Raw genomic sequence first — 20457 nt, forward strand, 5'->3', positions numbered from 1 at the left:
TGAGTCAAGCTGTTGAATTCAGTGTTGGGATATAATTAAACCCCCATCTTCTGAAGATGTAAATGCATCAAAATCAGCTTAGTATAAATACATTAAATTGCATCAAATCACAATACTATAATATAAAAACAAAACAAACACAAAATGTGATATATGTTACATATGCTTGAATTTCTTTGTCCAGGCATTTGAATTCAAACTTTGCTGCCCTCCCCCATGTATGACAAAATTTGCATCAAGCTGCCCAGCAGATGTCAGGCAGCAGTGTAGAGTTGTGGGTCCAAAGGTTTTACTTTAATGCAGAATGCTGAAACTAAAAGACAGATTTGATTTTTTTTCACTCAAAATATAGCCAGGAACAGGCCTCTGATGGCAGTTTTTACTAAGCAACAGAAGCTGTTATTTTTGCAACCTTCTTGCATTAATAATTAATGCAAACCAAAGGTAGCAGCCTCAAAGGAAACAAAACAATATTGTTTAGACTTCTGTAGACAGGTTGTTTTTCTCCAGTTCAAACTCAAGCAAGAAAAAAATAACTGTTACTTTATATTTTTTAATAAAACAAACCGGCTCAGGGAGACCAAAGGAAAGCAACTATTCCAAGTACTATAGAATTGTCTTCTTAACGCAAAATTTATTGAAGTAACAAAAAAGCGTTTTCGCTACCAAAACTGTAGTAGCTTCCTCAGAGAACGGTAAAAACAACACTGCAGAGTACTAACATAAATACTAGTATTTGGCGCCACATTGCAGAATACAAATTAAGCCTATTAGTGAAAAAAAACGTCATTTCCTGCTTTGCTAAACTGATGAGAATAATTGGCAATGTCTCACTAGAAAAAACAACAATAAAGTATGCAGGCATTGAACATCACATACTGCAAGTGTGCCAATTGAAAAAATCAGCATAAAAAACCTTACTAAAAAAATTCGATGTTTTTAAAACGCATTATTTCTTTTAAAATACCCTGACAAGTGTAAATTACAATAATAAGTGTGCAATGAGAAATGTCTATGCACATAAAAAAACCTCAGATCAACAATAAAACCTTAAAAAATCATTTGGACATGTCATTTGAGAATACGTTTGAACAATGTAGTCCTTTTAGATCAAGGACTCGTCAATAAAAATATATTAACAGTGGCACTTGTTTACTCAAATGCAAATGCTTGACTTAAGCTTGAGAAAGAAAATAATCAAAAGTCTTACAGAAGCAACTTCGGCATAAAAATGCGCTGAACAGACTACAATGTGCAGAATGCACTACAAAGATGTATTCCCATTTAGGGTAACTTGAAAAGAACCTGTGCATAAAATGTATATGTAACTGGAATGTACATAACAAAAATGTACAAGTGATGCATACTACACTGGGACCCCCCAAAAAGGGACTCATAGATAAACATAATATATTAATGTTAACAGCGACACATGTTTACTCAAGTGCAGGTGCAAAACCTAATCTTAGAAAATAGTAATAATTGTTACTCTAACAGAAGAGAATTCAGTGTGAGAATGCACTAGGCAGACTACAATATGTGGATTGCACTACAAAGGTATATTCCCGTATAAGGTAGCTTAAAAGGACCAATGCATGAAGGGTATATATAGCTGGAATATACATGTAGTGTGTACTACCCAGAGGCCCCACAAATAAGGTATTGAAATGTAACAGTGATAGTGGACCAGAAAATGCACACTGGATGAATGAAAATAAAAAATACCCCAGTAGGAAATTAATTTATCTTAAGTAACTTTTAAGTTTAAGGAGACATGATATATTACAGTTTTCATTCGATCCAGGCGGATGAAATGCATTAAGTTTTATCTGCCATTCCAGTTCTTTAGTTTCCAAGAGGATCGATACAGGTCCACCCCTTATGTTGTGTGGAATATGGTCAATGGCAGTAAAACGAAACCTGTGGCCAGTGTTATGGATAATGTGTTTTGCCAAAGCATTTTCTTCCTTACTTTTTTTAATGGCGTACATATGTTGGTAAATTCTTTCTTTAAATTTGCGCTCTGTTTTACCAACATAGTACGCGGGGCAACTGTCACAGGTAGCCAAGTAGACAATACACTTCATGTCACAGTTTACTTTATAGTGAATGCTAAGTTTTTTACCATTCAGTTGAAAAGAGTTACCAGTTCTAAGGTAACTACACCAATTAGTGTCCACACATGTATGTCCCTTTTTGTTTTGAAAAAATATCGGAGTGCTTATTCCTCTCTAACAAAGCTTTCAAATTTTGACCTCTCCTGTAAACTATCACAGGCTTGTCTCCCAGTTTCTCAAGTAGAAAACTGTTACTCGTAATAAAGTGCCAGTTTTTGAAAATGATAGAACAAATATGTTTGCAGTCAATACTAAATGTTGTAATTAAACTGGAAGAATACACATGAGCCTCTTTGAATGTATGTTGTAGAGGGGTAGTAGGACTGGGTGATGATGGTAATTCAACCAGGGAGGAATTTACAATAAGTCCTTTATTGTTGTTATCAAGAAGGGGTTTGTAAAAACCACCTAATCTCTTGTTCCTCACTTCTGATGTTAACTCGTGAATTAAAGACACTGGATAGTCACGACTACTAAACATTTCAAATAATAATTGGCATTCCCTATCAAAGTAAGCTTCAGTACTACACATTCTAGCTGCTCTGATGAGCTGACCTTTAACTATTGATCTTTTTTGCCTAAATGGATGCTGGCTTGAAAAATGAAGAAATAAATTACAATAGGTTGGCTTTCTATGAATAGAAGAAGATAATGAGCCAGCCAGCGTGTTTCTTTCAAGTCTAACATCCAAATAGTCTATTGAATTTGTTGAAAAATGATGTGTGAATTTGAAAAAAGTAGTGCTATTCATGTATTCAATGAGCAAGGATGCATCCTGTTCCGAACCCCTGAATAAAATGAAGATATCATCCAGGTATCTGGTGTAATATGCTATCTGGTGTGAGAAATTAGGATTATAAAGAATGAATTTTTGCTCCCAATAGGCAACAAACATGTTGGCCACAGAGGTGCCACAGGGTGAGCCCATTGCAATACCTTGTATTTGAAAGAAGTATTGCTTTTCGAAGATAAAAAAATATATAATTTTATTTATATTTTTTGTAAAGCAGTAGTAAAATTGCTTCAGTTTCCACTTGTTCCTTTAAAAGTGGCAATTTACTCTCACTAAGTAGGGCAATGGAAGCATATGCATTTTCTGTTAAAATAATAAGGTTGATTAAGAGGATGTATCAGGGATAGGTGATAACTGAAGTAGGGAGGTTCCTCTCCAAGTTCTGTTTGAGCAGAGGAACCAGGCAGGGGTGACCTCTTTCCCCCTTGTTTTTGGCGTTATATTTAGAACCATTGACAAAGAAAATAAGGGACTCACAACATTCAAGGATATAATTGATAGGATAATCAAGAAAAGTTCAATTTATTTGCAGATATTATTTTGTACTTAGAAAAAAAAAGAAAAGGGCATTGCATTGTTGTAGAACATTCTGAGACGGATTCAAGTCTTTCTGGATACAAAATTAATGAAGATAAAACAAAGGCAATAGCTGTAAACTATGTACCTCTACACAAATTGGTTCAGCAATACCAGTATTTATAAGGGCATGATAAAATGAAGTACTTAGGAGTATTGATTAAAAAGGATTTTGTTATGACAGCTATGGATATGAGGGAAGAAACTAAACAAAAGTTAATACAAAACATGAGAAATTGGAAGCTGTTTTATGGATATTGTTAGCAAGATACAAGCAGTGTAAATGTTTGTGATTTAGTTTTATATACAGGTCAGGTATATTTTCATCAACCCAAGAAGAAGTTATGGGTAACGATTAATAAAGAATTGAAGGATTTTATCTGCGAGGGGAACAGGACAAAAGGCAAGTGGCTTAAGTTGATCCTTCCAATAGAGCAAGGTAGTTTGCAGTTTGGGATTACCCGATTTCAAGGGGTATTTCAGAACAACACAGTTAAGATGGGGGGAAAGCTCAAGAAATAATGAGAGACCGGTATTTTGAATGCAGATCTTAAGTACATTAACAATACAGACTATTATATTCATAAAGTAGCAGAAAGTATTTTAATATCGAAGACACAGAAATGGAGAAAGGAGATTCTGCCGATAGGGATGACTGTTTTTAGTAGTATAGAAAATAGACAAGAGGGAGTTGGAATTAGTAGGTATGTAAATTTAATACAGTAGGAAAACACCAAGAATTCATTTGGTCTGCAGGCTAGAAATTGTTTTCCCTATCAAGGATTGATATAAGAGTAGGCAAAGCGAAAGGAGTAGGGGATCCTAAGTGAAAAACTAGATCAGTAGAGTTTTTAGTAGACTCTAGAAGAGTGACTGCTGTTAAAAAAAAAAAAAAAAAGGGATAATTAGTAAGGAATATAAATCGTTGCATGATAACTATAGGAATCAGTCAGAGGAGGTTAGAATGGATTGGGAGGAGAGACTGGATAAGCAATTCACAAAGAAACAATGGGAGAATATATATATATGGCTTCCACATAAGCAACAAAGTCTGGAAAATTCAAGATCTTTACTTGGATGTGTTTACATAGGTATTTTTATACCCAAGTAGACTCCAAAGAATTTTTCCTTGTTTAGATTGTAAATATTGGAGGTATGAAGGAGAAGAAAGATGTAATTGGGAACGTATTTTTTGGGAGTGTAATGAGTTGGCAGACTTAAAATCACTGCAGACTACTGTAGCATAAAACTGTGTGATCATGTTGGTGTAACTATGAAAGTGATCGGAATTGCCTAAACATAGTAAGGCCTTCCTGAGTTTAATTCTGGTAGTTGCCAAAAAAGCAATTACTAGAAAATGGAAATCAGATTCTAAACGAACCATACAAGAAGTGGTGAATATAGTGACAGAGATAACATGACTAATAAGTAGAATCTTTAGAAAAGGGTAGGAGCAAATTACATAGAAAAAAATTGAATTTTGGGAACAGTATATGCAGAATAATATTCTGGAGGAGAAATTAGATTTAAGGGAAGTCCGGAATCAAATGAGCTATGTAATGCTTGACTGATAATGACTGTACATTAGATTAAGCGATATATAATGTTTGTAACTGAAAATATCAATATGGCTATTTTCATTTGTATAAATATGATTACCTCTGTCATAAGTAATTCAATAAAGGTGTTTCTTCATAAGCCATGGCACATAACAAAACATATATTGTGCATAATCATCTTGTTGCCTTGGTTGGCCTTTTCTAAGTTACATATGCTTTAATAGTAGTTCAAAGATAATGTTAGGTGACATTTGTGTCTTAGTCTTTGGTGTTTGTTCTATCTGATTTTATACCTTTGCACTGAACCACATAGAACTTAGTTGTCTATGGAAATCCGTGGAGAGGAATGGAGTCAAGTGCAATGACAAGGAAATAGCCAGATTGAGTTGCTTCCTATGTTACTTGTAGTGTTTTGAAACTTATTGTATCATTTCCCTTTGTTTGGTATTTGCTAATGGACCCTAACAGTTGCATTAATGTACTTTTTGCAGTGAAAGGGTTTCTGTATTTTGAATGTATGAACAGGACCAGGAATGGTGTTGAGCGGCTGAAAGTGATGGGTTTTCATTTTTTTTAAGCTTTTGCAGATGCAGCTGTTGATCCTATAGATTTTCCTGTTGCTCCTGCATATGCTGTACCCAAGGTAAGTAAAGACAAATTAAATGACACATTGGATGAAAGTGCAAGGATGTATACTGCTGTAAGCTAAAAAAGACCCCTGGCTTAAGTAGCTGCTGTATTTCCACATTCCAGAGTACCACAATAAGTTTGTTTCCATTCATTTAGCCCTTCCCAAGTCCATGGAAGATCTTTATTTCCTTGGTACATTAAGGAGTTTGCTTTTAAGATGAGGCAGGCTAACTAGCACTGAAATGTCTGATATGAAGTAGTTAACTTCATTTGATCAGCAACCTGTGGGTATCGGATCCGATTTGGATCCGAGCCGGCATCTTTCCTAGCAAAAGATCCAAGCTCCTCCCCTACCCATAATGCCCTGCTACTTCCCTCTAACCCTCAGATCTCATTTGCCGCGGCTTCTTGAAGCATCTGAGAACGAGCTCCTAGCATTGGGTTTTGTGAGTTGAGTAGAATATTTAACTTTTTTGCCTTTAAAATCTGTATTCTGAGTGTGTGTGGTACCCTTTTCTCCCTTAATCTATTTGGGTAGTTTTATCTTTAGTTTAGTGCAGATTTTAAATTCCCTCCCCCTTCTGTCTGTGTGTGAAGGTGTGTGCGTGTGGGCCTGTTCCTGTCAAAATGTCTGAGGCCTCAAAAGCGATTTTTTTCCAAATGCTCCGAGTGTTGGCCATAAGCTGTCCCCAGCGGATGGCCACACTCGGTGCATTATTTGCCTGGGCGTGGACCATCTCTCGTCAGGCTGCACTATCCCTGCAGCCTTCAACCCCAGGGCTTTGAGGGATAGGCAGATTAAGCTAGTCCTCGCGGGCCTTTTGCCCCCCGGAATCGGCATCGTCCTTGTCCTCCTCCCCCTCTGTGGTGCCAGCCACGGCTGCTCCACCGACCGTTCCCCTGGTTGGGATTCAAACTCCCTCTTCGACTCAGGAGGAAAGGAACTCCAGAAAAAAGGATAGGAAGGACAAAGAGCGTGAGAGGGACAGGCATCATAGCCACAAGAGGCGGGCAGATTCAGCTCCCTCGGCCCCGCCATCTAAGCAGCTCGCCCTCCCCTCTTAAGGTCTCTGGGTCTTCCACCTCCAGGCTTCGTTCTCCACGTTTCTCCCCAGAGCCGGAGGAGGAGACCCGGTCACCTTTGAGGTCGTCCAGGCGGCCAGCCTCGGCAGCCTCATCCAGGTCAACTAGAAGTTTATCCGACGCGGACATGGACCGGATGATGCGTCGATTTCTTCCGGCTCAGCTGCAGATGGGAGTGCTCTTGCCACCCCCAACCCCAGGGGGGAGCTCGACCCCATTTTTCGCCCCCATTGCTCCTTCTCCGACCCGCTACCGGGGTTCGGAGCTGTCGGATCCGAGTAGCTTTGGAGCCGGAGTGGTGTCGCCGCCGACTGTACCTTCGAGTTTGTCAGATCCATTTTCGGATCCGAGCTCTCAGGGCCGTGAGATGAGCGTTGGATCCGGAGGGGTCAGTGTGCCTCTGGCTCTGTTGAGGTTGGATCGCACTGCCCTTTCGTATCCAATCGGGTCATCTCCGACGCCGAATCAAGCGCCGGATCCGAGGGGGCTGCTTTCGGATCCTAGGGAGAGCAGCTCACCCTCTGCATTCGACGTTGTGGAGAGGGTCCTTTTGAGGGATTCGAGGTCCCAGGCTCTTGCTATGGATCAACCCGCCATTCCCTCTCAGACGGGCCTGTTTTCCATCATCCAGCCCCAGGGACAGCCTGCTCCTACATCCCAGATGGTTCCCATAGAGGAACAGGACATTGTTGGTGAGCCCGCCTCGGACAGCCCCCCTCCCTGAGGAGGCCCCTCACAAATGAAAGTGCAAGAGGAGGCACTTGGACTCACCTGAGTCCCTCACAGAAGACACGGACTTGGAGGAAGCGGAAGGTTCCCCCAGGTCACCCCCCGAAGACGTCTCTTTTGGAAACATTATAGAAATGCTTCATATTAGAGGGGTGTGGTCAGCCAAAAAGCTTTCCTCCGACGAGTCTGTCTTTCTGGAGGCGTTCGACGCAGGCCCATCTACCACTTGGGTGTCCCCTCCCGCCGATCCCCTGGTGGACCTCATAACTACCAGGGCATGGAAGGAGCCGGACACTGTGGAGCCAATACCCAAGAGACCAGACAGGATTCTCAGCCTCCCAACAGACAGGACAGTTTGGAGCAAAGGTGCCCCTGTAGATGCCATGGTGGTGGCAGCTGCCACCAAGAAGAAATTAGCACAGGAAAGTTCCTCGGTACATCCTCCAGACAAGAAGTCTTGGACGATGGACCGCCTCGGAAAGCGGATGTTCACTTCAGCGACCCTCTCTGTAAGGTCACTGAACTATATGGCACATGTGATTCGACTCCAGCGGGACCTAATCAAGGAGTACGCTGGGTCACCCCCAGAGTCCATGTCGGCCGAGGACAAACAGACCTTCTCGGCGCGAATGGCCACTCTTACGTCTATCACAAACACCTCTATGTGGCTTCTCTCCCATGCCATGGAGGGAGCGGCTAGAGCCAGCGGAACAGGCATTGTCTTATGACAACAGGCCTGGCTCCATCTCTGCGACTTTGTGGAACCCTTAAAGGGGTCCTTCACGAACGCCCCCTTTGACGGTTCTACACTTTTCGGCAAAACCATCCATGATACGCTACTCCAGAGTGAGAAAGGCAGGAAAACGTCTGCCGTCGGGATCCGCTTCTCGGCTCCTCAGAAGTCCTTCTCCAGGAACCAAAGAGGACAGAAGAAGATGTGGTTCCGGAAATCCCAGCAATCCCGTTTCGCTCCGGATCCTTCAGAGGCAGAGGAGGACAGGGTGGACGCCAGCCCAGAGGCAGAGGGGGGCCGAAGAATTTTGGGTCGAGGGAACCCTTTTGCGATCGACCCGCGCAGCAACCCTGAGGGGTTGTCCGACTGCTACTCTCTGGAGGCAGTTGGGGGGGGGTGCTTCTCGGAGCATCTAGCACACTGGGAGTCCATTACAACAGGTCACTGGGTGCTCCGGATCATATCCAGAGGTTACTCAATTCCATTCTTAAATACTCCTCCCCGGTCGGGGCGCCTCCCCGTTGTGCCACCCAATCACCTTCGAAGTAAAAGAGCTACTAGGAAAAAGAGCCATCCAGCACGCCCCCCCCCCCTCCCGGTCAATCCGGATCAGGCTTTTACACCAGGTTATTTTTGTTGCCAAAAAAGACGTGGGACTTATGGCCAATTCTTGACCTGTCCACACTGAAATTGTCAGTTGCTGAAGAGAAGTTCCGGATGGTCACCATTCAATCCATTCTCCCACTGTTACAGGAGAACGACTGGATGTGCTCCATAGACCTCAAGGATGCGTACTACCACGTTCTAATGGACAGGTGATCCAGGAGGTTTCTCCGCTTTCGGCTGGGAGCCAGCCACTATCAGTTCAGGGTCCTACCCTTCGGTCTCACCACAGCCCCCAGGGTGTTCACCAAGGTCATGGCAGTTGTAGCGGCCCACCTGAGGCTTCAGGGAATACAGGTCTTTCCTTACCTGGACGACTGGCTCCTAGCTGCCCCCACCAGACATCTACTATGTTCAGCGAGAGACTATTTCCTACATCTCGTCCGCTATCTAGGGATCACGATCAACCACAAGAAATCCTCCCTTCAGCCTACTCAAATCTTAGATTTCATAGGGGCCAGGATAGACATAATTCAGTCCAAAGTCTTTCTGACGTCGGACAAACTTCGCAAACTAAACCTCCATGTTTTGGTTCTTCTTCAGTCCTTGGCCCCTCCAGCGGAGTTAGTCCTGAGGGCTCTGGGGTCCATGGCAGCAGCCATCAACCTGTCTCCGCTCGTGCACCTGAATATGAGGATTCCCCAATGGACCTTACAGGTCCAGTGGTCCATTCTACTTCATCCCTTGTCTGCCCCTATTCCTCTCAAAAGGGTTTGCAGGGAATCTCTACTTTGGTGGCTCCATTCCAAGCACCTCCGGGAAGGGTGCCCCTTCTCCATGTCCCCACCCCAAGTCACAGTGACCACGGATGGGTCTCGCCTCGGGTGGGGGGGGGCATTGTATGAGCAGAACTGTCCAAGGCACGTGGACTCACACAGAGACCTTTTTGCATATCCATGTTCTGGAGATGAGGGCGGTGCTTCTAGTGTTGCAGGCTCTCTATGCCCTTCTTCCTCTAGGGACTATTGCAATTCAAACAGACAACATGTCAGTGGTCTGGTACATCAACAAGCAAGGGGGAACCAGATCTTACCCACTTTGCCGAGAGACCATGAGAGTGTGGGAATGGGCGATATCCACCAACCACTTTCTCATAGCAACGCACATACCGGGTCGGTCAAACATTCTTGCGGACAAGCTGAGTCAGACTATCCTCTCACCCTACGAGTGGTCTCTGAACCCCTTAGTAGCGAAACAGATCTTCCTCAGATGGGGTCAACCTTGTTGCAATCTGTTTGCGTCGCCTTCGAACGCAAAGTGCAACGAGTTTTTCGCTCTGATTCCCCCACCAGGGGAAAACCCCAGAGACGCTCTGGTTCATGCTTGGCCATCTGGTCTTTATGCTTATCCTCCTCTTTCGTTGATGACAAAATTCTTGCAGAAAGCTCGTCGGTTGGGGAGCAGAGTTATCCTCATAGCCCCATTCTGGCCTCGTCAAACCTGGTTCCCCTGCCTATGGTCTCATCTAGTGCATCCTCCCTGGATATTAGATCCCCTTCCGGATCTGATTTCTCACGGCACATTCTACCCGTTCTGTGGCTACTTCTGCGGCCTTCTGGTCGATGGTCCCTTTGGATGACATTTGTTCAGCAGCTACTTGGGCTTCCTCTCACACTTTCATTACACATTATAAATTGGATCTGATTTCCAGAGGAAGGGCGTCCTTTGGCTCTGCAGTGCTCCGGAATATCCTCCCATAAGGGCCTCCCAAGTTGTTGGTAGCTGGGGACTCTGTCCCACAGGTTGCTAATCAAATGAAGTTAACTACTTCAGATAAAGAAGTTATGTACTCACCATAACGTTCCATCTGAGTAGGTAACTTCATTTGTCTGCAACCAACCCTCCCTCCGTCCCCCTGACCTGTAGTTTGTCCTTGAAGGATCATGGTATTTCACTTCCCAGATGACATCAGGTTAGGATGTTCAGGTAGTTTTTCCTTGTTATGGTAGTATTCTGTGATATGATGGCAAACTCGATCTGAAGGTTAGAGTGAGGTAGCAGGGCATTATGGGTAGGGGAGGAGCTTGGAGCTCAGATCTTTTGCTAGGAAAGCTGCTGGCTTGGATCCGATACCCACAGGTTGCAGAAAAATGAAGTTACCTACTCAGATGGAACGTTATAGTGAGTACATAACTTCTTTTTTTCATCCTTTAAAACATTTTAAGTGTTGATATTTGCAGTACAGTAACTTCTGGGCCTTTTGTTTATTTTTGTATTAAAATGGATTTTGTAGAGGTTGTAGGCTTCCCATTACCCACTTTTTGTCAGTTTTGGTAGAAAATTGATGCTTTAAGATGTAGAACATACAAAGACTGTATGTCCAAGATATTCTTTTTAATTATGAAACAAAAAGTTGCTTTTGTGCATGTAAAATTAAGTACAGCCTGTACAGGAATTTTTATAAACATCTGATTTGGTTGGATGAGTTGCCTTTTTAAAACTGTTCTAACAATAGCAAGCAGTTCAGAAGTTAGTCATTTTACTTTAGACATAATTTTATTATGGATACACATTAAATTTGTGTAAATACATATGGAACCACTTGCAGTGCCCATGGGTAATAGCTTTAGCTTAGCTGTATAAGCATACATACAAATATTTCAAGCACAGGCAATAATGCCCTTCCAGCCTGCCAGTATACCAAAATAGTTGTTCCCATAGTAAGTGTTCAGGCTGTTCTTAAAAATGGCTAAACTAGTGCTTGCTTTAATATAATTTGGTAGTCTGTTCTGTACAACAGCTGCTCTCTCAGAAAATCAGTTGGTATACTTCTCATTCCTATAGAATCTTCTACATAGGTTGTCTGAGGATTCTCTACAACTTTTTAATAACCCCAGACATTCCCAGAGGTAGTTGTCTCTAAATGCCCTATATTCCTGAATAAGATATGCGAGACACTGTACAAGTTCAGATGTTTTAGTCTTTTGTAATAACTTAAATTTTCACATCCATGGATCCCCTTGGTATTTTTCCGCTGTATTCTTTCCAATTTACGCATGCTTGTTTTCTTATAAGATTTCAATATTATTCCATACTCAAGTTTGGGTCTAATGTAATTAACAAACAGTGACTTCATAATTTCTGATTTCTTAGACTTTATAAAATATTTTTATACAACCTATAGTTCTATAACTATCATTAACCAATTTGCTGACCCCCCCCCCCCCCACTCAGACTTCATTGATAAACTCACCCAGCTGGGTATCAGCCCATATATTATCAGGTGGGTTACAAACTGGCTCACTGATAGAACTCATACGGACAAATCATACGGTCAAATTAGGGGACTCCACCTCTTATAGCAGACCCGTAACCAGTGGTGTTATACAAAGATCGGTTCTGGGACCCCAACTGTTTGGAATCTATTTCTGCAAAGTACAGGCTTAAACTAAAGGATTGTGACTGACAAAGTTTGCTGATGACTGCAAACAGGGAGCAATCATTGAAACTCCTAATGATGTCAACTTCCTGCTGCAGGAAGGTTTTATGCAGACTAATGACTGGTGCCAAAGTCATGGTCTTAAACTTAAAAAAATGCATCATCAGCCCCTTTGGGGAAGGGTGATATTCCTGCAAACTACCATATCAATAGCAATACCCTAAGCATACAGTTAGTGGTGAGATGGGGAGAGATCTGGGCACACAGGTTGACATCAACCTTAACTTTGATCACCATGTCACCGCAGCGATAAGGTGATTTTATTTTGCTCATCTCATAAGTAAGGGCATTACCTTCAGAAAGAGGTTAGAACCCCACTGTACTCTTACCTTATCAGGCCAGTAACTTTGGTATGTTCCTGTCCAAACACCTGCAGCAGTTGGAGAGACCACAAAGGTTCCTTACAAAGAAAATTTTGGGTCTTTAAGATCTGTCGTATCCGGACAGATTGAAATGATTGTTACTTTACTCTGTATCATACAGACTGCTCAGAGGTGACCTGTGCTGTACATACAGAGCAATCTCTGACCCAGCTTTAATGGAAATGCTGTACATTCACAAATCAAATTGCACACAGATCAGTCGCTTGGAGAACCTTAACCTGCTGTGTGATACTGGCAGAACTTGCTGGAGAGACAGGTCTGACTCAGAGGTTGCCCCACTTTTGGAACAAGCTTCCTGTTCATGTAAAAAAAAAGATTCTCATTGTCCCTATTTAAGTATAGTTTTGACGATTGGATGGGTAACTGGAAATTCACCTTGGGGGTTTCACCCTTGTCCCTCTTGGGCAGGAAAGATGGGTGCTGATTTTAGTGTCTGCTTGAACCAGACACCCTTGGGAACACGGGTTAAACTTGGCTAGGGTTGTAAGGGCCCTGGGGCCGTTAGCCTAGTAACCTACTATGATCTATGGTATGATAAGAAAAAGTCAAAGCTAGGTCTACCCTTGTAGCCTGGTCCCTAAATGAATCTACAGTTTTAATCACTGTGTGCTCTGTTAAATATTCACCTTTCAGTTTATGCCTCCCAAATGTCATTTGCTTAGTTTTTGATGTATTTATCAGCATATTGTTCTCCTGTGCCTAAATATTCAATTTTGTCAAGTTCTTTTACAGACAAATGCCCTATCTGTAACACATGTGGTGCATGTCTTGAATCTTAAGGAATTCCCCATATTTGTACGACCTAGTAAGTATATAATGGCATTGTAAGTTCTTCTGAAGTATTACTAATTCCATCTCCTCCCTGTGCTTTGTTTGGATCCAGTTTGTATAGTTCTTTTTCAATACAATCTAATTTGATTTCAAGTTATCTGCCTACAGACTGTAGAACACCTCAGATGAAAAAGATGGGTCTGAGAGAGATAATCTGTAGAAGTATGGGTCTAGGGCAGAGCCCTGTGGGACATCCCTGACTCTAACCAAGAAATTGCTGTATGATACTTGCTATGTCATATTTTTAATCCAAGCAGCCATCTGTCTCATTAAGAGTACATCAGTACCTAGTTGTTCTAATTTATTGATCAGTGTTTTGTGTATGACCCTGCCAAATGCTAAAGTTAAATTTATGTAAATTATGTCAGCACAATTTTTCGTTCATAGCTGCTGTTATATTGTTATAGAACATCATGTTACAGGTGATAATAGATCTGCTTTCAACATATGCATGCTGATGTACGGTTTCAAGCCCCAAATTTTCCAGTTATGACAACTTATCCAGTATTATCTACTCCATTATTTTCCACAACATGAAGTAGACTAAAAGGTCTGTATGACGCTGGGTTTGTCCTACTCCCCTTTCCCTTAAACACAGGTTTAATAAGTGCATGTCTGCAATCTTAAGGAGTATACCCATATTTATATGATATAGTAAGTAATAGATATAATGGTACTGTAAGTTCTTGCTAAAGGATTCTCAGGTCATTATTACTAATTCTGTCTCCTCCCTGTGCTTTGCTTGGATTAAGTTTGCATAGTTCTTTTTCAATATAATCTAATTTGATTTCAGTGTCTGAGGTTACCAGAATGTAACAAGGAGAATTTATCACTCTCTTTTGTGGAGCCGAACTGTTTTGTACAAGATTTTGTTCATCTATCTATAATCTGTTGTGTGTGAGAATACATTTTTGAATCCACACCAATTTGTATGTCTGTACTTCTTCCGCATCATGTATCTATAAAATGGTTTACTAGTATGCTCAACATCTTTATATAAATTTTCTTCAAAATTTTATTCATCTTGTTTCACACTGCTTAAATTGTTTGTCCAGCTTGTTTATTTCTTTTCAAAGTTGTAGTTCCACTTTCAACACCATTAGTCTTAATCTCACCATTTTCATTGCATATTACATTTCGAAGTTTACAATTCTCATCCAGCTGCCTTTGTGCATCTACAGCTTGAGCCATGTTGCCAGCGTCCATCTTTCTCATCTTTTTTCTTACAGTAGTGTTCTTTAATCCTACTATGTTCAGTTTTGATTTCTTCCTTTTTACCTGCCTCTTGCCTTTTCTACTTTCTCTGTAGAAGGTGCTACCATTTTCTGTAGACTGAAGGTTTTTTGATAGAAAAATCTGATCAATCCCTGTAATTTGTGTGTTACATAACAAAGCAGTGTCATTTTTAGTATGTATTCTCTTTTCTTTAGACATGGATTAGTTTCTTTTTCTTCCTTGCTAATTGCTGTGAACTTTTTCCTTTCTTTTTTTTCCTTCTACATGCTGTGAATCCTGAAATTGCAGAATACGTGTATCCAAAATCCCAGATTTGTCAGAGGCACTGTCCTGTTTCATAGGAGTTGAGTGATCTTTACAGACAGTAGACAAAACCTTTCCTAAATGTTTTCTATTTGCTCTTTTCCTAATGTTATTTATCTCATCAGTCTGGTCATTAATATGTGTAACAACAGACCTGATGTCAATTTTCATTCTGTCCTCAACCTATGGGTTCAGATCCCCTCGGATCTGACTCTGTTGTCACAAAAGATCATGGCAACCAAAAAACTCTTGATTATCCCTTACCCATAATGCACCAGTGCCAAGTACCTCAGATATTGTTTGCCACTATATGCGAAAGATGTGGCCGTTGCTGTCAAGCAAATAAATTGTTAGATTTCATAACTTTATTTATTTTATAGTTAAAACCTTTAAGTTCCTAGGTTCTCTTCTTTCCCTTACCTTCCACTTGACTCCGTTGAGATCTTCTTCCCGGTTTTAATACATTTTGTCCCTTTTCCCTCTTTTTGTACATTTTTTTTGTAACTTGAATACTGTTGTTAGTATTCTTTTTCCCTCTAAACTCTGTGTAGCCTTTACTTACCATGACTGGTAATTTTCATTTCCTCTCTCTCTTTTTCTACTAAAAAATAAATAAATCATATAATTTTATCTGTTTCTTACTTGTTGAATATATTTTTCCTGCTAGTGTTTAAATGGCAGAAAAAGAGAAAGGCCAGGCTGAGTTTTAAAAAATGTCTGAAATGCGGCCGTAACATTCCTGTTTCTGATGTCCACACATTCTGTGTGTGTAAGGTTTAGGACCACTGCACCTTCAAGAGGACTGCTCTATTTGTCATGCCTTCAACCCTAGAGCCGTAGTTGAAAAAAAAAAAGTTGATTTTAAAAGGGTTACTCCCTTCTTCCTTTAGTGAGGCATTACGTGGAGCTTCATCCCCAGAGAAATTGAAAATGACTCTTCTTCCTCGGGCTATTCTTCTTTTTCATCAAAACCTTTGGAGACATCTAAGAAAATGCCTCTTTCAGATCCGACCTCCCCTTCGGATCCTGTAAAGAAAATATCTATGCTGTCGGATCAGACTTCAACCTCTGATCCAAAGCTAAAGAAAAGAGATTCATCAGATCCAACCTCATCATTGGATCCAAAAATAGAGGAGTAAAGATTCATCCAATTAGGCTTCCTTGGATCTGACACAGAAATCCTCTAATTCAACTTCCAGTACCTTTTACCTCCCAAGGACCAGATACTGTCCTTCGGTGGACTCTGTTCACTACAGGGTTCCTTTCCCTTTTTTTGGAGAGACCCAGGTTCCTTTCAGTAGTATCGATTCATTTTTCCAACAGTGTAACGGAAGAATATGTGGTAAGATTGGTGAGAAGAATTCTCTTGGCGCAGAGCCTGAGAGGTGTCTCCTCTGCTCCTACACCTTTGGGTCAGGATGTCTGATCTTCCACTACACCTTCTCTACCAGTTCCTCCTCTAATTCCTTCCATGGTTTCAGAGTCCTTGGATCCAAGCTGTCTGGCTCCATCTGAGATTTGCTCTGAGCATTTTGGTTCAGTCAGATTCAGAGAGCTCTCTGAGCAGAGGCTACCCTGTCAGATTTGAGGTGTTGGGAGTCATCTCTATGCCTTAGAGCCTTGGCACAGGTTAGTTCAGCTCTGGCTTCTGCCATGAAGGATTGTCCTCTGAGCAGGGAGGGATAATGATCCAACAGCTTGCCTTTTCGTATCCAGGGTTCTCTCCCTGTCTGAGGAAGTCTGCCTTTGAGGCCATGGAGAGAGTATTGTCTGCCTCAGCAACACAGACTGTTCCTATCCCCTTGGATCCTCAGTCTGCACACTTAATGGCTTTGCGTTTGGAGTCTCACCCATCTTTTCCACAAGGGCAGCTGGTACTGAAACAAAAGGTTTCCAAGCAGGGTGTTCCAACTACTTCTGATGCCACCCCCCAGAGCATTCCACTGAGGAGGACCCCAAGAAGAAAATGTGCAAAGGGAAGCATTTAGACTCCCCAGAGGAGTCCATCACAGAAGACACAGATTTTGATGAAGGTGAAGGGTCCCCACAATCTCCTCCTGAAAATGTCTTATTTGGAGACCTCTTTAAAATCCTGAAACAGAGAGGTGGTTGAAAGCCCAGCAACCCTTCGTCCAAAGAGTCTGTGTTCTAGAGGCTTTCTGTACTGGCCCGTGTACCTCCTGGGTGATACTGCTTGCGAACTCATTGAGTTGACCTCTCTGCGGGCATGGAAGGATCCCTACACCACTGAACCAACACTTCAGAGACCTGACAAAATTATGATACCACTGAAGGACAAAGCATTTTAGACAAAGGGTGTGCCTGTTGATGCAGTGGTCACTAAGAGAGAGCTTGCCAAGGAGAGTTCCACTGTCCATCCACCCAACAAGGAGTCTTGGGCAATAGGTTTGTGAAGCATGTGTATGCTTTGGCAACCTTCGCCTTAAAGTCACTGATCTTTTTAGCACATTTCACCAAGTTACAGAGGGACCTGATTAAGGAACTGTCAAACACCCTCTCAGGATCCATTTCTGAAGAAGTACAAGCATCTGTGACTTCTCACCTGGCTACCCTGCAATCATTTTCCACCTCTTCCATGAGGGTCATTTTGCACGTAGCAGAAGGAACATCAAGGGCTCTGGCATTTCCATAAGGAGGCATGCCTGGATCCAATTATGTGATTTTGCAGAGCCCTTCAAGTCTTTATTCGTCAGTGCTCCTTTTGACAGCATGTCTTTGTTTGGCCCCAAGGTAAAAGACATGTTATCCAGGTGTGAGAAGGACAAAAATAGCCTGTCTGCTGTGGGCGTATGTTTTTCCATCTCTCAGAGATCCTCTTCCAGGAATCAACAAGGTAATGGAAAAATGTTCAAGAAGTCCCAGGGAACTTTCCAGGACATACGTGGAGGAAGTTCCCCCTGAGGTAGAAGGGGGAACTCAAATGGTAGCCTCCAGTCGCATGGCCTGCAATATCAGGGGTCCAGACATTTGTTCTTTAATGGATCCTCCCAGCACTGCTGAATGGAGGATCAATTACCTTTCTCTGGAGGCAATTTGGGTTCGGTTATCCATGCACCAGAGAGCCTAGGTAGAAATAAAAGATATTTGGGTGCAGAGAATCATTTCCAGAAGCTGTATAATACCCTTTTCCCTTCTTCCTCCCCCTTCTAGAAAAGTTTCCGGTGTCCCACCCAGTCAGAGAGAACAGGCAGCAATTCAAGTAGAAAAGCTGCTGGAAAAAGTCATCCAAGAGGTCCCCCCTAGACCAGATAGAAAGTGGAATTTACAGTTATTTTAGTGCCAAAGAAAACAGGATTGGAGTCCAATTTTGGATCTTGTCAGCTTGAACAAATCAGTTCGATGCACCAAGTTCCAGATGGTCACCATTCAGTCCATTCTTCCCATTTTAGGTAAGGATGACTGGATGTGCTCGATAGACCATCAGGATGCGTGCTATCACATAAAGATGAACAAGCGATCCAGAAGTTTGTTATGCTTCTGGCTGGTAGACTGATCAGTCCAGAGTTCTGCCCTTTGGTCTTACCACAGCCCCCAGGGTATTTACCCAAGTGTATGGCAGTAGTAGCAGCTCACTTGAGACTGCAGGGATTCCGAGTGTTTCCATATCCAGATTGGCTCATTTCTGCCCTGACCAGGCAGCAACTGTTAAAGGCTAGAGACCAGGTTCTCCAAACATGCTGTCTTCTGCGGATGACTGTAAACTAAGAAAAATATCCTCTAGAACCAACTCAGTTTAAAATTCATAGGAGCACTACTCAACACACAATCAACCATAGCTTCACCCCTCCAGAGTTCAAACAGTAAGATCAGAAATCAAAAAGATAATCTGCAGTACCAAGATTTCAGCCGTCTTGGTCCTTCAAGCTCTAGGACCTATGGCAGTGGCAATGACACTAGTACCATTCGCCAGATTTTACATGAGAATTCATCAATGAATTGTAGTCATGCAGTAATCGATAGTTTGTCAGCCCATGTCTACTCTGATATGAATTGAGAGATCCCATGTGGATTTAATCAGATCAAGTTCTACAAGGCCGTCCATTCATTTCCCCACAGCCCAAGGCTGTAGTGACCACGGATGTTTCCCAATTGGGGTGGGGGGGTACTTTTTGGGGAAAACTGTCCAAGGCACTTGGTCCCCTGAAGAGGCCACCTTGCTTATCAGTGTCCTAGAGATGACAGCAGTGCTTTTAACATTGCAGGCCCTTCAAGATGCTCTCCCTTCAGGTACGATTGCAATTGAAACAGAGAATGTCAGCAGTTTAGTATAGTATATCAACAAACAAGGAGGGACCAGATTTCAGCCCTTGTGCTGAGAAGAGCTCAAGGTGTGGCAGTGGGTGCTCTTATCCAACCAATTTCTTATAGCGCTGCATATTCCAGGAAGGTCAAACATGATAGCAGACAAATTGAGCAAGTGCATTCTTCTACCTCATGAATGTTCTCTCCGCAAGAAAGTGATGGAAATGATTTCCCCCCAGTGGGGCCAGCTTTGCTACAGTCTTTTGTATCTCCCCTAAGCAACGAGTGAAGCAGCTACTTCCCCTAATCCCACCACAGGGCGAGTCGCAGAGGGATGCTCTACTTCACAGTTGGCCCCCTAGTCTACTATTTGCCTATCCCATTAATTCAGAAATTTCTACAGAAAGCTGCCATGTTGAAGAGCAGAGTCATCCTCATTGCACCTTACTGGCCTTGACAGATTTGATTTCCCTTCCTTTGGCCTCACTTACTTCTTGAACCTTAGATTCTGGATCCAACTCCAGACCTCCTGTCTCACCTAACAGGAGTGATCCATCCAGATATACCAAACCTCAGGATGTGACCGCCTGGCTTCTCTAATTCCATTAATAGCCAGAGAACCTATGTTTTGTTTCCCTGTCTGACACATACTTTTATCTTTCCATAAACCTTATACACGTGAACTCTACTCCAGTAAATGGAAAAGGTTTGTTTACTGAGCACATCAAAACAATGTTGACCCCTTTTCAGCTCCCAGATGTAACATCCTTGACTTTTTAACTCTACTTTTTAAAGAAAGAGCTAGTTCCTGGACAGTTAAGGTTCAATTAGCAGCAATATCGAACTTTCACATTGGATTTGTAGGTTATTTTTTCCTCTCATAAGCTCTGCAAAGCTTTTTTGCAAGGCACTCTTCTTTTAATGCCTCCTTTTAAAAACCCTACTCCCCCCATGGGACCTGAATTTAATACTGCAAGCTCTTACCCCTTTGAACCAACCGGTAAGTGTGTTCTTAAATATCTTTCCTGGCATACAGTTTTTCTAGTAGCAATTACTTCTGCTAGAATTTCAGAGATCCAAGCTTTGTCTTCAAAACTACCATACTTGATCTTTCACAAT

At 42.1% G+C, this 20457-nt stretch overlaps 1 protein-coding gene across 1 annotated transcript in view; it reads left to right on the forward strand.

The window, feature by feature from the left end:
* Positions 1-20457, forward strand: part of ACAT1 (acetyl-CoA acetyltransferase 1) — a 704624-nt gene that overhangs the window by 505379 nt on the left and 178788 nt on the right. Inside the window, exon 7 of the mRNA XM_044072617.1 lies at positions 5624-5688. Coding sequence (XP_043928552.1) covers positions 5624-5688 — 65 coding nt within the window. The remainder of the gene's footprint in view (positions 1-5623; positions 5689-20457) is intronic.

Source organism: Protopterus annectens, chromosome 5.part0 (genome assembly GCF_019279795.1).
Source record: "Protopterus annectens isolate FY-2018-M chromosome 5.part0, PAN1.0, whole genome shotgun sequence".
NCBI lineage: Eukaryota > Metazoa > Chordata > Ceratodontiformes > Protopteridae > Protopterus > Protopterus annectens.